Genomic DNA, 19,805 nt, shown 5'->3' with positions numbered 1-19,805 from the left:
TCCCTACAGGTGAAACCAGTCACACAACCACAAATATAGTGCCAAAACCATATTGTCTGCAAAAAGCAAAAAAGCCCTAGCACCTATGGCAATATTAGGCAGGTGAGAGAGACTGTGAAAGACAAATCAGGAACCCCCTAGGAAGGGGTGCCACCTGAAGCAATAACAGTGGGGACAGGATCTCTTCCAAATAACTTTTTTGAAAGAATTCATAATCCAAACATGTCACAAATCAAGAAAAAGAATGTCACTGAGGACAAAAATAGTCATTCCAGTAACAGAAGAAGCCTAAAAAACTACCATTACATATCTGCTATCACACGAACATAGCAGAGGTACCAATGCCTCAGAAAGACAAAGTCGTAGTGTTTCACTAAATCCGGCATAGGCAGCATATATTCCAGCAGGAAACTGTTCCGGAAAAGAGGAAAAATAAGCTGTGAAAAAATGTGACCTTTTGCTCCAAAGATCTGCTCTGATATAATGCGAAAATGATGTAAAATATTTTTGGTAGCAAGCTCTGTAAGCCAACGTGGGCTCCATTGACGTTACAAATTATATTTACAGAAGCAGCTATCATTTCTCTCTTTGTGGTATGGAGTCAATTCACTTCATCCAGAATTTTACAATTACAAGAAATGTTTTTAAAAAATGGTAACAAAAATGAACATTGTAAATTTCGAAATGTAAGTATTTTCTAACATCCAGATAGACAAAGGCAAATACATCTGCAGTAATTAATCGTAAGAGAATACACTGCTAGAAAATATCAATTTAGGATAAGTAACACAGCAGGATTGCAGGATCATGTATCCGTAGACCTTACATTTAAATACACAAAATCACCAATGGAGAAAACAAAGAAATTGATACTTTCAAGGTGGTGAACATTGTGCTTAGCATTTTCAACTGGTAACTTCCGACCAAAGCAGGGTATAGTGACTGTTTTACTGGATCAGCGAACAGTGCGCCACTTACTGTCGTAGAATAATCCGTGTTCATAGTATGTCACCAAAGCTAGAAATTAAATAAGTTATTCCCTACGTGTCAATGTTTCATACAGGCAAAAGACGATTTTCAACTGGCAAATAACTTGTCCTAAATTTGGGTGCCCCCAAACGGCACCTTAGGAAAGAAAACAGTCTAAGGACAACCAGGGAAGGAAGTAGGTAGGTGGGGAAAGGATCACGGGTGATTAACACGCTAGCTATAGAAAAGATAGTAAGTCTTCCAGGAAAAATTAGAGCTTACAATGTCTCTGACAAAAGGATGCAGATGTGGAAGCTAGATTGTGTGTGTGGGGGGGGGGGGGTGGATATATTAGTATTAAAAACGTAAATGTATTGTATTATTAGATGACCAGTGGGGAAAAAGTCTTGAGAGGAACAGAAGTGTCTGACCTTATTCACTACATTTCAGGTTGTAAGCAGGATTTTAACATTCAAAAAGGCTTGGTTGTAATTTGTGTACAGTTGCAGCTCTGTTTAAGTTATGTATAAAGAAGTAGGCATGACCACTACACCTCATCTATTTTCTTTGTTCCCAAAATGGCGAAAGTTAAATGCCACTGGGATCGAACCTTCTGTTCATGTTCAGAGAATTACCAGGCTACCTGGTTAGGGATTGCAGTCTTGCTGCAATCGATGAACAGCAATTATCAAGGAAATTAAACAATTTCAGGTAAGGGTTAAGTGATGTGGTGAGAGGAAAAGTGATGTGGTGAGAGGAAAAGTGATGTGGCGAGAGGGAAAGTGATGTGGCGAGAGGGAAAGTGATGTGGCGAGAGGGAAAGTGATGTGGCGAGAGGGAAAGTGATGTGGCGAGAGGGAAAGTGATGTGGCGAGAGGGAAAGTGATGTGGCGAGTGGGAAAGTGATGTGGCGAGAGGGAAAGTGATGTGGCGAGAGGGAAAGTGATGTGGTGAGAGGAAAAGTGATGTGGTGAGAGTCTGGGCAACCACGTGGGTAGATGAGAACTCTCATCAACACTGGGTCTAGCAACAGACATTGTTCAACACCACAAAGAAAAGAGCTAGCTTCAAGGTAAATAAAGTCTTAGATTTTTTTATTTTACAATATTGGTTGACCCTGTGAACCCAAAGGAGGAAGCCAGATAGCAGTCATCAATAAATGAATTCCAAGGTGGGGTATTACAAAATATAAACACCCCAAAACTACGTTTAAAAAACCCCACCCATCTAAACCTCTTTGGAGCCTCTCCCTCATTTTCACCTTCATTCTTGGCATGCATCCCAAAATCCACCCTTTTCTCTGGTCCTGCTTTAGGACTTCTGCTTCTCACAGGGTCCAGTTATGGTGTTACTTGATGCAGCAACTGCTTGTAGAGCAGCAAGTATCGGGGGCAAAAATACAGTACATCACTTTCTGCGCGTTTACATGGAACATTTGAAAACTAGCAATACATAAATAGAAAAAAAAACAAAATGCAAAGCAAGCAGTTCTACATCACACGACAAAGAAAGGACCCCTGCTCATATTTATTGGGAAGTTCTGAAACTTTGACAACACAACTGTGAGAGGTCCTAGTGATTTGAAGAGATCTATTTAGTTTGTGGATTATGGTGGGATTCAAAGTAGAGTCTTTCAAACTATACGACAAACTGAAGTTTCAGCTACAAGAAGATGCCCCAAAAGAATCATTTGTTTGCATCTCTGATATTCAAATGAAGTTTTATACAAAAAGTATGATTTTCAGCACAGTGACTTTAGCCTAACATATACAACCCAACCTCGTGTATATATTTATGTGTATCTGGAAAAAAAAATTATGATCCGCAGGAAGTCTGCCATTTTGCGCAAGGGCAGCTGAAACAGCCAACCATTATTGCACATTCTGAGAGGGTTTTAGTTATTAAGCAAAGTTTACTTATTTCTCTTTATATATACTCCATCTACCTGCAAATTCTTCAACTACTGAATATCTTATGCACCAGACTGGATCTAAAATACGAAGCTCTCTGGCATCATTACGGGGTGCTGACTCCATGACGACACTGCAAGCAAGACTGTGGTGATGTCACTAGAGTCATAGTGCCCATCATGCCACCCTGACTTCAGTTCCTTATTAATTATTTCCTGTGCCCTTCAAGACTGAGACAAGGAAACTGCATCGACTGTTGTAGTACTAGTGCAGCAATCTAAATTAGCATTTTATTACAGAGACCTAGGACAGTCCTTCAGAACGAGGAGGAATGCGATATCAGGGAGGAAACTTCAGGTAGACAGAATATCCACTAGAAAGATAGTTATAGAAGTTAGGATTTTTTTTTTCTTTTGATGGATACTTCTTCCTGCAGATTCCTCACCTGATGACTAGATTCCAAAGCAGTACCTGCTCCCAGAGGAGCATCTGAAGAAATGGTCACACCAATCAATCTTGGACTGAAGGGCAACATGCCCATCCCTTTTCATCTAAGAGTCCAAACAATAGTGCTTGGCAAAAGTGTGAAGGAAAGGTCATGGAGCTGCTAGCAAGAACACAGTAACTGGAACACCCTTGGAAAAAGCGGACGTAGAATATTTCACCCTGGATGAACGAACGCAAAGAACCTCAGATGGCTCACTTTCTTCAAAAGGGAGCAGAGATGTTTTAAGGCATGAGCAAACTGGGCTCTGGTCCAGGGCCCCAATATTTCAGGGGCTCCCTGAAAGATATGACTGTTCTCCATACAGTCCTGCACGGATGACCTTGAATGTTTTTTAAACAGATTGTTTTAAATAACATTTTCCTATAATTTAGTTTTAATACAGGTAATGTGTAAGATCTATTACATACATTTTGCAGACAAATTTGATTTTCAACACCATTCAACATCGATACAAATGAACTAGTTACTTACCTTCGGTAACGATATATCTATAAGAGACATAGGTTAGTTATGGATTCCTCACCTTAGAATTACCCCCAGGCGTCAGACTGGATCTGGAAAAAAATTCTCAGCAGTACCTCTGCGCGTCAATAGGTGGCGTTGGTCGACTCAGCATACATCATTCACGTCGTGATCACCGGGATGACGTTGCGGTATCTACATAGACGCCGCCCTTGCACACGGACGTCAGTTCATTACACGACATTCCACACCAGAAGCGCAGAGTCATGCAAGACACTGACCACAGGCGCATAAACACTAAGGTCCTGAAAAGGAAGTTCCTTACTCTAGAAATCAGTTCGCAGAATGGGGAGGATGGGTGGGGCGGTGAGGAAGCCATAACTAACCTATGTCTCTTACAGATATATCATTACCGAAGGCAAATAATTTGTTCATATGAAAGAAACAGTTATGGATTCCTCACCTTAGAATAGATACCCAAGCAATACCAACCCAGGTGGTGGGTCTGCAAACCAAGTTCACACCAGAAAGTCATGGAGAACGGAATGGTCGAAGAAGCCGTCCCTCCGGACTTGGCTGTCCAGGCAATAGTGTTTGGTAAATGTGTGCAGTAAAGCCCACATAGCTGCCTGGCAGATATCATGAAGGGGGACTCCACGTCCCAAAGCAGTAGTGGCTGCCATCGCCCTGGTGGAATGGGCACGAAACCCCATTGGAGGATCTTTTTTCGCTAAGGAATAGCAGATTTTGATGCAAAAAACGACCCACCGGGAGATGGTTCATTTTTGCATGACCTGACCTTTCTTGGCGCCCACATAACCAACAAAGAGCTGGTCATCCACCTGGAATTGTTTTGTGCAATCCAGATAGAAGGAAAGCGCACATTTTGGATCCAGGCGGTGGAGCCTCTCTTCCTCTTTTGAAGGATGCTGAGGCAGAAAGAAGGTGGGCAAAGTGATGGTCTGCCCAATATGGAAAGAGGTAACCACTTCAGAAAGGAAAGAAGGCCTAGGGCGGAGAACAACCTTGCCCGGATGAACAGCCAGGAAAGGAGACTTACAAGAAAGGGCCTGTAACTCACTAACCCTGCGAGCAGAGGAGATGGCAACCAGAAAGGCAGTTTTAAGAGTTAAAAGTCTGAGAGGACAATTATGTAGCGGCTCAAAGAGCACACATCAAATGAGTAAGAACCCGGTTTAAGTCCCACTGGGACATCAAGAAAGGAGTAGGAGGAAACAAATGAATAATGCCCTTTAAGGAAGCAATTTACAATAGGGGACTTGAAAAGAGAAGGCTGGTCAGGTAGCCGAAAGAAAGGCCGAAATTTAGCCTTTGAGAGTGCCCAGAACAGAGCCCTGCTGGGCCAAAGAAAAAATGAATAGGAGACCTTCGGAAAGGGGGGCAGAAAGGGGATCCACAGCCTTTGCTGCGCACCATGCCACAAATTTGTTCCATCTACAGGCGTATACTGTTTTAGCGTAGGGATGCCTGGCTGCCAAGATAACATTACAGACTTTGGGAGGAAGGTTGAAAGCTGTCAACTGTCGCCTCTCAATCTCCATGCAAGGAAGTGGATGCTGGACAGGTTAGTGTGGAGGACTGTCCCCTGCTGCTGCGATAGATATGCTCCCAAAGAGGCAGTCTGATCGGAGGATCGATGGCCATGTCTAAGAGCTCGGGACAACAGACTCTTCTTGCCCAATCCGGAGCCACAAGAATGACTAGGGCCCGGTCGCGCTTGATCTTCCTCAGCACTCTGGGCAGAAGTGGGATAGGCGGAAAGGCAACTCCTCTTGTGACGAAAAGAGCTGCCTAGCCAGTGCTGCCTTGGAACTTCCAACGTGCAAAACTGCTGACATTGTGCATTCTCTTCGGTGGCAAATAGAACTAACCAAGGCTTTCCCCACTGCTGAAAGAGACCTTGCACCACCTCTGAGTGATGACGCTATTCGTGATCATCATGCACCTGCGGCTGAGTTTTTCTGCCCTGGCATTCAGAGAACCTGCCAGGTGTTGAACCACCACGGATATGCCCTGATGTTTCAGCGATGTCCAAAGGCAGAGAGCCGTGATGTTGAGCCAGTGGGGGAGGTGATGGCGAATCCTGCAGCCCACTGGCAATTGATGGGCCTGAAAGGTCCGACTAGGAGAGTTTGGAGGCTGCTGTAGAGGGGGCGCTGGTGGCCTGGCCCGCCTTCTGGCTCCCCGACCAACAGCGGTGGGAACCATGTCCCCGGCCGCACAGAGGCTGGACAGTTTGCGCAGGCCTGTGACTCTTGGCGGAACGCGGTGAGGCACCCCTTCCGTAGCCACAAAATGGGCAAAAAGCAGACTGTGCCCAGCAGGAGGTGGTAGGCAAGGCCTATGGATCTGGCAGTAGCCCTAGAATCCTTAAAGCGCTCGAGCGTGTTGTCTGCCTTGTCGCCAAACAGGCGATGGCCATCAAAGGGCATGTCCAAAAGTGCTGCTTGGACATCCCCCCCCAAAAAGCCAGTGGACCTCAACCAGTCGCAGCGTCTCAATGCTACTGATGTGGAAATCATCCTGCCCAGTGAGTCGGCAGTGTCCAGCCCAGACCGGATGGTGAACTTTGCTGCATCTCACCCTTCGGCAACAGCACAGGAGAGCACAACCCGGGCCTCCTCCGGGCACTGTAGCAGCACCTGCGCAACCGTGTCCCACACGGAGTGGGATTAATAGCCCAAGAGACATGTGGTGTTCACCGACCGCAGTCCCAAGCTGGAGGAAGGAAACTTCTTCTTCCCAAGGTGGTCCAGCTTCTTTCATTCCCTACCAGGTGGAGTGTTAGGGAATGCACCCTTGGACGTTGAGGCTTGGACAACCAAGCTCTCAGGGGTAGGATGGGAAGAGAGGAAAATGGGGTCGGCAGGGCGGTGGCGTCAGGCAATCATCCTGTCCACAGAAGCCCCTGTGTTGGGCTTGGACCAAGCGCCCAAAAGGATATCTGTAAGGGCCTCATTGAATGGCAGCAAGGGCTCCAAGGAGGCCACTGCCGGTTGAAGTACCTCCGTCAGGAGGTTAGTCCTGACTGCCACTGTAGTAAGCTCGAGGTTTAGGGCCTCGGCTGCCCTACTCAACACCACTGCGAACGATGCACCCTCCTTCATAGCCACGGTAGGGGGAGATAGCATGTCAAGGTCTGGGGAGGTATCCAGGCCATTGGCCTCACCCAACTCCTCTCTACAGTCCGGTTCCTCCAACTGGTCTACGAGAGGGTCCACAGACCCCTCACAGTCCTCCTCACCGTCTCCTGTGAGCCATTCAGGGCGGTAGGAAACCTAAGGAGACAACAGGGGTACAAACGACGTCGGTCCGGCTCAGTGTCCTCATCGAGGGGGGGGGGGGAGGGGGGGCCTGGGTCAGCGCTGGCTAGGGACACAACCGGCGTTGCAGGCTTGGGTGTCGTCTTCACAACCCCCTGGTTCCTTGCCCCCAGTTCGTTCATAGTTATCCACTGGCTGCATTTCTCTCGCCTTCGCGACACTACGCACAAGGGTCCAAACACACTGCGCGGCGCCCCTGCGGCGCAGAGATCAGGCCGCGCTCCGGTAAGACACGCACAATGGCTGCTCCCGGGAACACACACCGGTGGCCCTACTCAGGATAGGGCTGGGTGGCCTGGGTGCCCACAAGACTGTGAGGTCCAGAAGGCTACGACTGAGCGCGCTTGCTATGTAAATCTCTGTGCTGATGGCGTTACCACCTGTGCCTGTGTATGTCTTTCCATATAAATGCCAATAAAAACGTTTTTCAAAAAAAAAAAAAAAACAGTGCTTCTAAAGCTCCTGGCTGGCCTCAAGATTTTTGCAAGCTTTTTTCATGTAATCAGCAATTCTGCACCTTAGGCCTAGTACATAGTCCACAATGTCCTGTTTGGGTTCTTGGAGAGGCTTCTCCCAACTCTCCTTACAAGACAGAGGGGTCCCCTAACAGGATGACCAAACAGAAGTTCAAAGGAGGGAAACCTCACTCCCTTCTGAGGCATGAAAGCAAGCATGGAAAGAGGACGTCCCATCTCCTTTTGACCTTTTCAGGGAGCCCCATAATCATGCCCTTCAATGTCTTCTTAAACCTCTCAACAAGACTATTGGTTTGTGGGAAATAGGGTGTAGTAAACTTGTTTCCTGATGCTGTGGGGGGTTCAAGTGGCTCCACTATGTCCACACCTACCCTTTCAAAGGTACCCCAACCACTGGTAGTAGAATCAAGGGCGCCTTTGGGTGTCCACCAGTTTTGCCACTGCTTAACAGGTGACACTGGCGCTGACAAACTCCTTTACTTTGCGAGACATCTGGGGCCAGTAAAAGTGGCTAACTAGCCTTTCCAAGTTTTGGTTTGGCCCAGATGTCCAGCAAGGGGCATGTCATGAGCTAAAGTTAGTAGGAACTCCCTGTACTTCTGAGGCACTACCACTCTCCTAGTGACTCCAGGGCTGGGGTCTCTGGCCTCAGTGTACAGTAGTCCCTCCTCACAATAGACTCTGTAGGTACCACCGACATCTCCCTTTTCCTGTGCCGCAGCTTGCTGCCTCAGGCTCTCAGGGCTGGAGAGGTCTGCTGTCCAAAGCACAGCTCTTCCCTAGTCGGTACCCCTGGGCCTCAGATCTCAACCTGGTAAGGATCAAGTTCCAAGGGCTCAGTTCTCTCTGGGGTTTCCAAGTCCTGAGTTTTGAGCTGTTCAGAAGCTGGTTTCCCAGTCTTCCTACCTTTCCTCTTGGAAGGGTGGGCCATTCACACTGCTTTCACCTCTATGCTCTTCTTGACACACACAAGCTCAGGGATGTCCAGCATTGTTGCATGGGCTTTTAATTGTACCTCAGCCCATGCTGAAGTTTCCAGGTCACTACCAAGCAGACCTACAGCTGGAAGCTTTGGAGAGTGAGCTCCGAAGAATTAGGCTGGATCAAGTGCTCGCTACTGTCATTTAAATCGTGGAGTTGACCCTTTGGCATTTGTAGAGAATCTGAATGAGCCAAAAAGCTTGGCGTTTTTTGATAATATAGGTGCAAAAGAACCATATAGATTCAGTTTTATTTACAAGATGATGGTTACATATTAGTGGTATGGTTGGCAGGAAATTAGGTCAAACACATTTTCAGAGTTTTTACCAGCTTTAAAAGGTACTGAAACAGAGTGTTAAACCTTACCTGAAAGAATGTGCTGCTGGTAGTTATAGGAGGTAGGAATTGCACCTATAGGGACTTGCTGTTTTGGATTACCAGGAGTTACCTCTTCATCTTCTTCGCCAAAATGATGCACCTTCTCATACTTTTCCAAATACCTAAACCACAGATAAAATAGCATCAAACTTAACAGATAAAATCGGTTGTAAACAAATTCTAAATTAGTGCTAAAATACATGACAAAACCATCTCAAAACAGAACTATATATATTTTTTTCAAAACCTTATGGCTAAATCAAATTAACATATGGCTAATTCAAATTAACATATGGCTAAATCAAATTTACAGACATCAGATGAGTTATAAAATTCAACAGTTATCTTTGTTTACATTTTACAGCCCAAATATGTATAACAAGTTTTGCTTGTAAGACCTCTCTAAGGGGCAAATGACCACACAAAAAAAAGAAACTCTCATCAAGACGTTCATCCACTCAGGGGCCCGGTCAGACGCTTGCTCCCACCACATCTATTCCAGAGGACTGGAACCCATGAGCACCATGCTCACACCCATTCCGAATACCTCCACATCATTTGTGACTTTTCCAGACACTTGGAGCATGCGGCTCTCCTCCGAAAGCTGAAGAAATCTCCCTCCGATCCTTCAAAGCTCACCAACTACACGCCAATAACCCTGCTTACATTCCTGGCCAAGGTGTTAGTAAATGTCAGCAACAGACACCTCAGTGAATACCTCATTGCCAACCAACTCCACACAGTCTGGTTTCAGACTCAACCCCAGCATGGAAACTGCCCTAGTCGCTGCATGCCTGTGGACAGAGGAGAAACGGTAGCCCTCATTCTCTTGGACCTCTCTGCAGTGTTTGACATGGTTTCCTGCCACATCCTCGTCCCATGCCTAAATGCCATCAGAATCCAAGGAGACACACTTGAATGGATCTGCCCATTCCTGATTGGAAGGACCCAGTCAGTCAACAAGGCATCATACACCTCAGACCTTATTTGCGGAGTTGCAGAAAGATCTTACCGGTGCCCGACACTCTTCAATGAATACAGGATTCCTCCAGCCAGCATCATCCTCTATCAGGACAACAACTTCCTCTCCTATACTGATGAGACCCAACTAATTTTCTCCCTCACGGACAAGACACCCAAAACTCGGAAAACTTTGTCTGCATAACTGAAATCGCCCACTGGATGAAGAAAAACTGTAGAAGGCTGAACAAGGTCAAGACTGGAACCGTGATCTTCAGGAAGAGCACTTCACCATGGGACTCCACCTGGTGACCAACAGGAGTAGGACTAACGCCACCAGCCACACCAAGAACCTCAGAATCGTCATCAACAGCAAACTTGACATGACCGCCCAGGTCAACACAGTCACAGTCTCATGCTTCCATACCCTAAAGATGTTAAGTAAGATTTTCAAATGGCTCCCAATCAGCACCCGGAAAACTGTTATGCATACCCTGGTCACAAGCAATATGGACTATGGGAACACCCTCTAGTCTAGTATCAACATAAAACTCACCAGAAGGCTGCAGACCATTCAAAACTTGGCAGCCAGAATCACTCTGAACCTCCCACGCCGCACTCACATCATAGCACATCACACCTGAAGGAGATTCACTGTCTCCCCAAACACAAACTAGCACAATTCAAACTGCTCACAAACACTTTCAAGGTACGACATAACACTGGCACAGCATACCTCAACAATCAGATCTCCTTTCACAAACCTTCCAGACACCTCCGAGTTCATCCGGACTCCTACTTGAGCACATCCCATACATATGGAAAACCACAGCTGGCAGTCAAAGCTGCTTCTACATCACTCCTAAAGCATGGAACAACTTGCTACTACACATAAAGGCCCCCTCCTCACTTCTTGAATCCCTCAAGATGCTGAAGACATGGCTTTCTCAGTAATCCTACAAAGCCTCATATTTGGCTGGGCTCACGCCTGCTCAGCATCAAGATGCTCTCCCGGATGATAGTTTACTCTACAAATCTAAACATAACATTTATTGTTATGATTCCCAATGTACCCCAATAAAGGCCTGGGTAGTCTAACCTTTCACCTACATTTACCCTGCCATTGTACTACATAACAGATTTGGTGCTGACCTTTTTAGGTCGAGCCTAGCGCAGCGAGCATGCGCTGCTCTAGGAGAGGGACTTTTAGAATCACTCCAGCTTTTCTGAAAACTCGTGCATGTTTAGATTTCCCACACATTATCTTGGCCTTTGCGTGTGGCTTTCAAAAATGAAAGAACGCAATTGGCCAAAGGAGTGTGCATGTTCCACCTTTTCCAGTAAATGTTTCCTCCCACAGCATCCAGCTTGCGGGAGCGATCAGGGGCGCGCAGGGTGCCATCTGTTTTGGATCATGTTACGTTCGCTTTCACTTTCGCATCCGCGCTGGTCTCAAATACTTTTGTTCCCACCTTGCTGCACTGTGTTTGTACAGTGTGTGCTACCCTGATCCGCATGCCGTTAAAATGACTTTGGCAGTTCTTACTTGGTTATTATCGGTCACCCCCTCCCCCCCCCCCCCCCCCACGCAGTGTTTTTCGCAGTGTGCTGCTCAGTCTGTTTTTTGTGCACTCAGGAGTAGTCACTCCCGCTGCTTGTGCCGTGTGCATGAATGATGTGACACTCTTACTGCTCCTTCATGCAATCTGTGGTGCTCACCAGTCACTTGTGCTCAGTTTCCTTTGCTCAGTCTGCAGTAATAAGCGGTCAGTCTCACTTTCTTCCATTCGCAGTCAATCTTACTCCGTCCTTAATCACTCCGCAGTAATAACCATCCAGTGTTCCCTGTTCTTCATCTGGTCTGCAGCCATGATGGGTCAGTCGCGCTCTCCTCTGTCCATGCTCAGTAATGATGCTGTAGCTTTTCCTATCCTTGCCTACATTACCACTCAGCTTATGTTACACCTTTCCCTCCCGCATAAAATCTCGAGTCTTCATCCTGTGAAATCACCTTTCCTTTCCCTTCACTTCCCCAGTCACTCATATTTTCCATTTCTTAATAAGCCCAACAGTTCCCTGCTGGATCTTGAAACCACAGTGAAAGTTGTAGGTGGATACAGGGGGTCTAGGCAAATCAGGACAGGACACTGCTTCTAAAAGGCCGACGGGGCTGAGGCAGAGCAATTCAGAGTTCGGGTTTTTCAGATACTTATTTTTAGATCTTGATATTCTTACTTTTTACAGTGTTTAATATGGTGCTTTGATTTTGTAACCGCCAGTGCTTTTTTGAGCCGGTGGATTCCAGCACTCACCACAGTATTTAAACAACACTGGCACTTATACAGCAAACTGGACCTACAAATATTGGAATTCTTTTTATGAGCATAACTTAAGGGAATAATATTTTCTGGTACAAAAGTGGAGACTAAGTGATTTGCCCAGGATCACAGGATGTTGGGCCAATGCCAAAACTCAAACCTTGTTCCCTAGCTCTGAAGTCAGCACCTGTCAGTGCTATGTTATAGCTTTTCCCTTATGGCATTTGCCTCTCCTAATCTGTTACTTTTTGTACAGAAGTGCTTAATTTGAGCTGGTACTTTCCGAAACTCACCACAGCACTTAATTATAAACATGGCACTTACAGCATAAACTGGACCCAGCGTTTTTGGAGTGCTTTTTAGAAGCATTACTTAACGACATAATACTTTATAGAACAAACACTTATTTTTATAAATACCACTTAAGGGCATAAGAAATTTTGGTACAAACATTGAAATAAAGTGATTGGCCCAGGATCACAGGATGTTGATCCGACGACACGATTCAAACTTTATTCCCCAGCTCTAAAGTCGGCATCTTGGCCTGTTACACGATAGCTTTCCCCAATGACATTTGCTTCTCCTAATCTGTTCCTTTTTTTTTTATAGTAGTGCTAATTTGAGCCGGTGTTTTCCTGCACTCCCCACCGCATTTAATTGTCAACACCGGCACTTAGTGCAAACTGGACCCAACGGTTTTGGAGTGCTTTTTATAAGCACCCTTTAATGATATATTAAAACGCATTATAACACGCACAAGTAAAACTCATTTCTGATATATTTTTTATTTATAAACTGCGATGTTATTGTGAGCAATGTTTTAAATGCTGTTTGGCTTTTATAACACGCACAAGTAAAACACATTTCTGATAGTTTTTATTTATAGACTGCGATGCTGTTATTGTGCGTGCCGTTTAATATGCTTTTTGCATTTTGTAACCTACAGTGCTTAATTTGAGCTGGTAGTTTCCGGGGCTCAATAAGGCACTTAATTATTAATACCGACGCTTATAGAGCAAACCTAACCAACGATACTTCAGTTGTATATAATGTTTATTTTAGGTTATATATAAGGTACCATAAATGGTTATAACACTTTTTTTATTATAACTTATAACTTTTAAACATGGTGCACAACATTCACAATACTATACAACACATTAAAAATGTTAAAGCCCATAGCTCTATCAAAACACTTATAACGCCCCAAAGGCAAGACCTATTAGCTATGCCAATGCTTCTTCCTAGTTAGGTGCTGCATAAATGTAGTGTGGTTTTCACCGAAAACTAGCCTCATTTATTATGTATGAGGATTCTCAGAATCATAGCAGGATTGTCATCTTCTGCATTATAACTCTGTATAAGCGTAATCATTATCGTCATCCTCGGCCGACATGACAAAGTAAGGTAGCACCCCTGAGGGTACTTATTGGGGATATAAGCACCACATATTTGCTGGGCCAGACAGAGGAGAAAAAGATTTCCATGCTGACATGAGATGCTGAGGTCCCTGCACACAGATACTCCAGCACGCAGTGGTCTGACATCCCTCTTGGGGTGTAAGACCTGAGACCAAGATGGGATCCTTCATGCTCACAAGGTAATGGGGTTGGGCCTTTTCCTAGGGAGATTCTTGGCTACACACCTACATACATTCTAGGTACACTTATGCACATCTAGTTAGGGTTAGCATCGTAGGAGTACGCCTTACTACTCTGTTGGTGTTTATAACCGTATAGATCTATTTCTGTCTTATAGTTGTTGCAGCACGCGTATTTTACACTAGAATGACTGGTTCAATAAATGCTTACTGAAAACATCCCCATTGTTTGTTCTGTGCCTCTCTCTGAGAAAAAGCGAGCATGAGTGACTGAGCAAAAAGTACTGTTTCCACGATCCCTGAGGTGTCAGCGTTGTCATGTTCGATAATTGCCAGAAACTATTTGCTCCCTGTTAAGAGGGGCTCATAGTGACACTGTGAGCTAGCTGGTCTACAGGCGAACATATCCTGTGGAGGTGCCTGGATTCAGCGTGGACACCAATCCCATAGTTTAGGTTGTCTAAACGTGCAGATCCTATATAGATTTATAGGAACTACACATTATTACCACTGTGAGAAGGAGTGAACTGGTGAAATTGGACTCCTTGTAGAAGGCTGGACCTCTTGTGCCACCATGAGAGAGACTGTCCTGCTGGTAGAGATAGTAGTCTGTCTTCCCAGCTGCAATATCTGATTTTCTAAGCATACTTACCATGGTCTCATTTAAAGCCCTGCATTTGGGGCAACTGAGATGCTGGAGGTTATCAAACCTCTGGAGCCACTGAAGCAGATATTGTCTTAATTAGTAACCCTGGGCGGTGAACTCCGGTCTGCTTGCGGAGTTTTCTGCACTCTGCGTTACGCGGTGATCGTGGAGTTACGAAATACGAGCATTTAAAATCAACATCCCGGTGAGATTTCTCAACGCGGAGGGGGTCAGGTTTATCATTGCGAGTGGTCGCGTATGCTCACGACAGCTCATGTTGAGAAACTGCCCGGTGACGTTGAGAAAGCTGCCACTCGAGTAAAAATCAACTCTAGCGGCAGAAAAGGAAAGCAAGGACCACTTGCACTGTGCATGGTGCCGTTCGCAATGATTGCACAGTGCAGACAAGCAATTCCTGCAAACTGCATTTTTCTGTCGTACTCTGCCGCTTGTGGCGCTCCGTGTAGTGTGGCTGAGGTTTTTTTTTGCAATTCGTGGAGTTCCGCGTAGTCCAACCCCCGCGAACTCCGCCCAGTGTTAGCAATTAGAATACATTTATGACAAATAGAAGACATCTTGTATTATGAAGGAGAAACTTCATCCTCAGAGAAGCTCCCAGACAAATCGGAACTTAAGCAATAATGTTGTGGGTGTCTGGAAGTTGAGCTGGAGGTCCAGATGATGAAGTAGAAGAGTTTTATCTACAATACTTCCTTTATTAACCAATCTTCAAGATAAGGATAAACATATTTAAAGAAAGGATGCCACCACTGCAAAATACTTGAAACAGGTTTGTAGTGCCAACTTCTGAGCAAAGGTAAGAAATCTGTACTGGTAATGCACGCTTCAAACAGTGAATATTATTAACTTTTAGCAGTTCTTTGTCACTGGAAGGTGAAAATAGGCAACTTGGAATGCCCTGCACAAAACCAAATATCCATTTCTGAGCGGGCGAAAGATCTGCTGGAGGACCATTAAACATGTTGCCTTCCTGGTCTATTGGTTGGCGAGTTTCAGAACAACAACTGGTATTACTTTTTGTTGGGGCTTTTTTGGGGAACTAAAAAATAACTAATAGATTTTTTCCTTTGAGAATAAGGAACGGGGTTAACTGATTGATTTTGTAACAATGACACAGCCTCCTGGAGCAGCTGCTGCAGGGGCTCTGGCCCCTGTTTCAGTGGAATCATTGGTGTGGTGATTTGAACCAAATAATACAACTGTTCTGGATAATGTTAAGATCCCACTTATCATTGGCAGGTATTTGCCACTCTTACATTTTTTGAGACCTACAACCCCCCCCCCCTCCCCCAAAAGCAGCAAAGAGGAAAGAAAGTGAAGCAGTTATTGTACGGATGAGGAAGACTGATGCCATTATCCTCTGCCTCTGGTTGAGCTCAGGCTCCCAAGGTTAGTGATCCTTCAGCTTTGAACAAAAGCGATGAGGTTTGTGAAACTGTCATTTAACGATACATTTTCTTTTCAAAGCTCAGATTCTTTAGGGTTTTTACTTAATTTTTCATGTGCTGCATCTCATTACCTGTTTGCGCACTAAACAAGACTGATGGTATAAAGGGTCCATCATGATTATTTTGAGCTTGACATCAAGTGTAATAATTATTGAACACATCCAAGATTATCTTCTCAAAGAGATGCCATAACAGAACTGGAAAATAGCAAAATCTCTGAAGATTTGCAGTGTTTCCCTAAGTGCTCTTGCGTACCATACCCTCCGTAAAAACGCAGTTGAGTTAGCGGATTTAAAGGCTATTATCTGCAGTACTATTGACTTTCCAGCCAGCAGCAGCTATACATTTAGGGTCGCTGAGAGGTGCTCTCTGTGTAAGGGGGACCTTCCAAGGCTGTACTGCGATGTTGTTTCCTTGCTTTCCCCACACAGTGATCTTGTTTTCCTCAGAGGCAAATTTTATTCCCTGGCTTTCAGAGCACGTTGAGCCCTCTTTTTACAGAATACACAATCCATCACTAAATGTGAAGGTAGTAAACAAATCACGAGCTTCAGGTGGGTCAAAGGCTACCTTTGTCCTTCCTAAGGAGGGGCGTTACAAAAATAGAGATAGCGCTGATCACAAACTTCCTCTTCAAGTTAAATAAAAAGTTGGTAGGAAAGATTCAGATGCTTCAGAAACATCGTATTAAGTCAAAATATCTGAAAGTCCAAGGTAAAAACCTCACAAAATATGGTGCCAAAACCCATGCAATTCTGAGATGGTTTCAGCATGAACAAATAAAACGGAGGTTGTCCGGCAAATGCAGGTATAAGGCATGCTGGGATAATATCAAAGCAGGTGACTCCTTAAATAAACAAAACGCTTTCAGTTTCCCCTTGCTTTTTGCCCATCAGGCTATTTTTTTTTTTATCAATTCAGCTTTTGACATATAGGATTTCTCTGTGCAGCAATTTGGATAACTGGTGCTGCACTGAGGTCTTACGCTTGAAACTGGGGAAAATGTTGGTCTGCGAAGGCTGTTGAGGTTGTACCTGCGTTTAAAAATACAGTTTCTCACCCTTTACATGTATGGATTTGAAAAGTTCCAGGTATCTAGGGAGGGTATTGCTAACTTCCCAGGAAATGTGTGCTCAATCTGAGTGACTGTCTCAGTACTGTCGGTTTACAAAACATCCTGCTATGGAGGAGGATGGTTGGCCTGGAGAAGAGTTAGGTTGTTTTAGAACTCTATGATGACCAAGCATGGACACTGAAACCAGTTGAGCAGGAGTCTCAGAGGACTCCTATAAATTCATCAGGCAATGTTTAGAAATTTGGCGTTCAGCTGCGTCTGAAGAAAGGACAGCTTTAGATCTATTCAAGTAAAAAGATAAGACACAACCAACATCAAAGTTGTGCTGATGTCTCTAACCCGAAAAGACGTGGGTGTAAAAACAATTGTGAGAAAAACCGTGGCGACTAAAGAAGGAGGTATTTTGCCCCGATGCAAGTCTGTGCAGGATTTATAGATGTACAGGATCTTTAGCACAATAATATGCCTGGCTGAAAGTATGACACCTAAGGAAGATTTAAAACAATACAAATAAAAAACAGAACTTAAAGCTACATTAGACCATATTCATTATGGATGTTTTCAAAATTGACATTGGTAGAACCAGATTCAGACGGTTTCCAAGAGAGTCGAGCAAGGGAAGCCGGCAGGACTGAATAGATGCTTCAGGGCTGTCACGAGTCATTTTACAGCCTCTTTCGGCATAGGCACGACTTCTCTAGCCATTGCCAGCAGGCCCACTAGCCATCAGGTAGGTGATAGGTGTCCCCCTGTAGGCTTGGTTTAGCGAGAGGTCTAGAAAAGAACATGGCATTATCCACTGAGCAAGCGACTACTCTACATTGAAATTTTGTGGGAAACCCCTAAGAACAGAACATTAGACCTTTGCGGTTCCATCAGATGCTACTGATTCTTACTTTCCACCTCTCCCGCTGGGTAGAACAATAGGACCTCACAGTTGGAAAGCATATTTCACAGGTGGGTACCTATGCCTTACCTCTGTAGCAATCAAGAGCTGCCATTGGATTTGTGCACTGCTGTGTGCTTCCAGGCAACAGAATTCCCTCCTCTGGGGCAGGAATGTATTTCGGAATTTAGGAGTGATGGTGTAGAGCAGCCTTTTATGTCTATTTTTTGCTTATTATTCCTGGTGGAGACAGAACAGCAGCGTTACTGAAGGCTTCGACTGTCGTACCCCTGGGTATTCTCTCTCCACCAGGCATTCGCAGCATAGTCACGACCGGTGCGTGGCAGTGCCTGCCTCAGTTTGTGAGCACTCGGGCTGGCCTCCGGCTGCTCCGATGATTCTCTTGTTCCCGGATTCCAGTCGGGTGCATTGAAGGGCTGCCTCAGTTGGCGAGCACCCAGGTTTGGCTCCGGGTGCTCCGCTGCCTACTCCAGTCTCCTGGATTCCGGTGGGGCTTTAATTGGCCTGCTGCGGTTGGTGGGTGAGCACCCGGGTTGGGCTACAGGTGCTCCGCTGCTTGCTCCCGTCTCCTGAATTACCGTCAGGAGCTTTACTTGGCCTGCCGCTGTTGGTGAGCACCCGGGTTGGGCTCCGGGTGCTTCAATAATTTTGGGTGCTGGGGTGCTCGTCCCTCTCAGGGCTCTCATCCTCTTTGCCTTCGGCGGCCGTGATTGGTCGGCCTTTGTGGCTCCGGCTGGCCACGCCTCCTTTCTTCATTGTTTTCAGCTGTTTCTGCCTGCCGGTTGCCTTTCTTGGGTGGATTCCGTTTTTTCATGGCTTAGATAAAGGGGGGCGGGGGGTGGGGGGGGGGGTCTCAGTTCTTCTGTTGGTCCTCCGCCTGTTTTTTCTGTGTTGTTTGGTTCCTTTTTGGTGTTGATATGGGCAAACATCTGAGAAAGCGCCGCCATGTGTCTCCGGTCTCCTCTTCCTCTTCCCAGGCGGACAGTGGGGATTCTGCCCCTCCTGTGAAGCAGTCCCGGTTGGATGACAGCCGGTTTTAGCGCCTGAGTTTGAAGACTTTGTCCGATTTAAAGTCCTCCAAGAAGTCGGTTGGTGGTCCTTCTGATAGGGGTCTTGTCCTCTATTCGGACATTTCTAGTTCGGACTCTGATGGTTCCTCCCTGCGGGCTTTGGACCTGAAGTGAACATTTGTCTCCAAGGAATTGTTGCCGGAAATCCTCTCATGTCAGGGAGAATATGGGTTTTCCTGATGCGGTTGTGGCCAGTACTTCGCAGGATGCTGTCTTGCCGCAGTTTCGGAAGCCTGCTACTAAGTCTCTGCCTATCCATCCCTTTGTGATGGACGTCCTGTTGAAGGAGTGGAAGGACCCGGATTGTATCATGATGCCTCGCTATTTGTCCAAGCTCTATCCTTAGCAAGATATGGAGGATACCGTTCCTGAATCTGTGCATGTGGATTCTATTGTGGCCAGTTTGGTGGGTCGTCCTTCTATGGCTGACAATAATGTCGTGATGGAGTGGATAAGAAGATTTACTCTGAACTGCATAAGTCGCATGCGGGGTCCCACCTTGCTATCTGTTACGGTGTCTATGGGGCATATGTCGCTCAGTACTTGTAGGCCGACTTTAAGACTTTGTTTTCAACCATGCAGGAGGGTGGTAGTTGTCCAGCCCTGCTTGATTCCATGGAGCGTCAGGCAGAAATCCTATCAGCAGTCTGTGCGTGCTTCTGCCTTGTCCTGTGGTTCCTCTGTTGCTGCTTGTCAGAATTTATTGCTCGAGGGCTGGAATACAGATGCCTC

The 19,805-nt window shown here is 45.6% G+C and overlaps 1 protein-coding gene across 1 annotated transcript in view; it reads right to left on the bottom strand.

Annotated features, from left to right (window-relative positions):
- The window catches only part of ARID2 (AT-rich interaction domain 2), a 1,055,333-nt gene that overhangs the window by 893,384 nt on the left and 142,144 nt on the right, over window positions 1-19,805 (bottom strand). Inside the window, exon 4 of the mRNA XM_085653362.1 lies at window positions 9,017-9,150. Coding sequence (XP_085509488.1) covers window positions 9,017-9,150 — 134 coding nt within the window. The remainder of the gene's footprint in view (window positions 1-9,016; window positions 9,151-19,805) is intronic.

This window comes from Triturus cristatus, chromosome 4_1 (assembly GCF_964204655.1).
Source record: "Triturus cristatus chromosome 4_1, aTriCri1.1, whole genome shotgun sequence".
Taxonomy (NCBI): Eukaryota; Metazoa; Chordata; class Amphibia; order Caudata; family Salamandridae; genus Triturus; species Triturus cristatus.
This window is presented reverse-complemented; position numbering and strand designations above follow the sequence as displayed.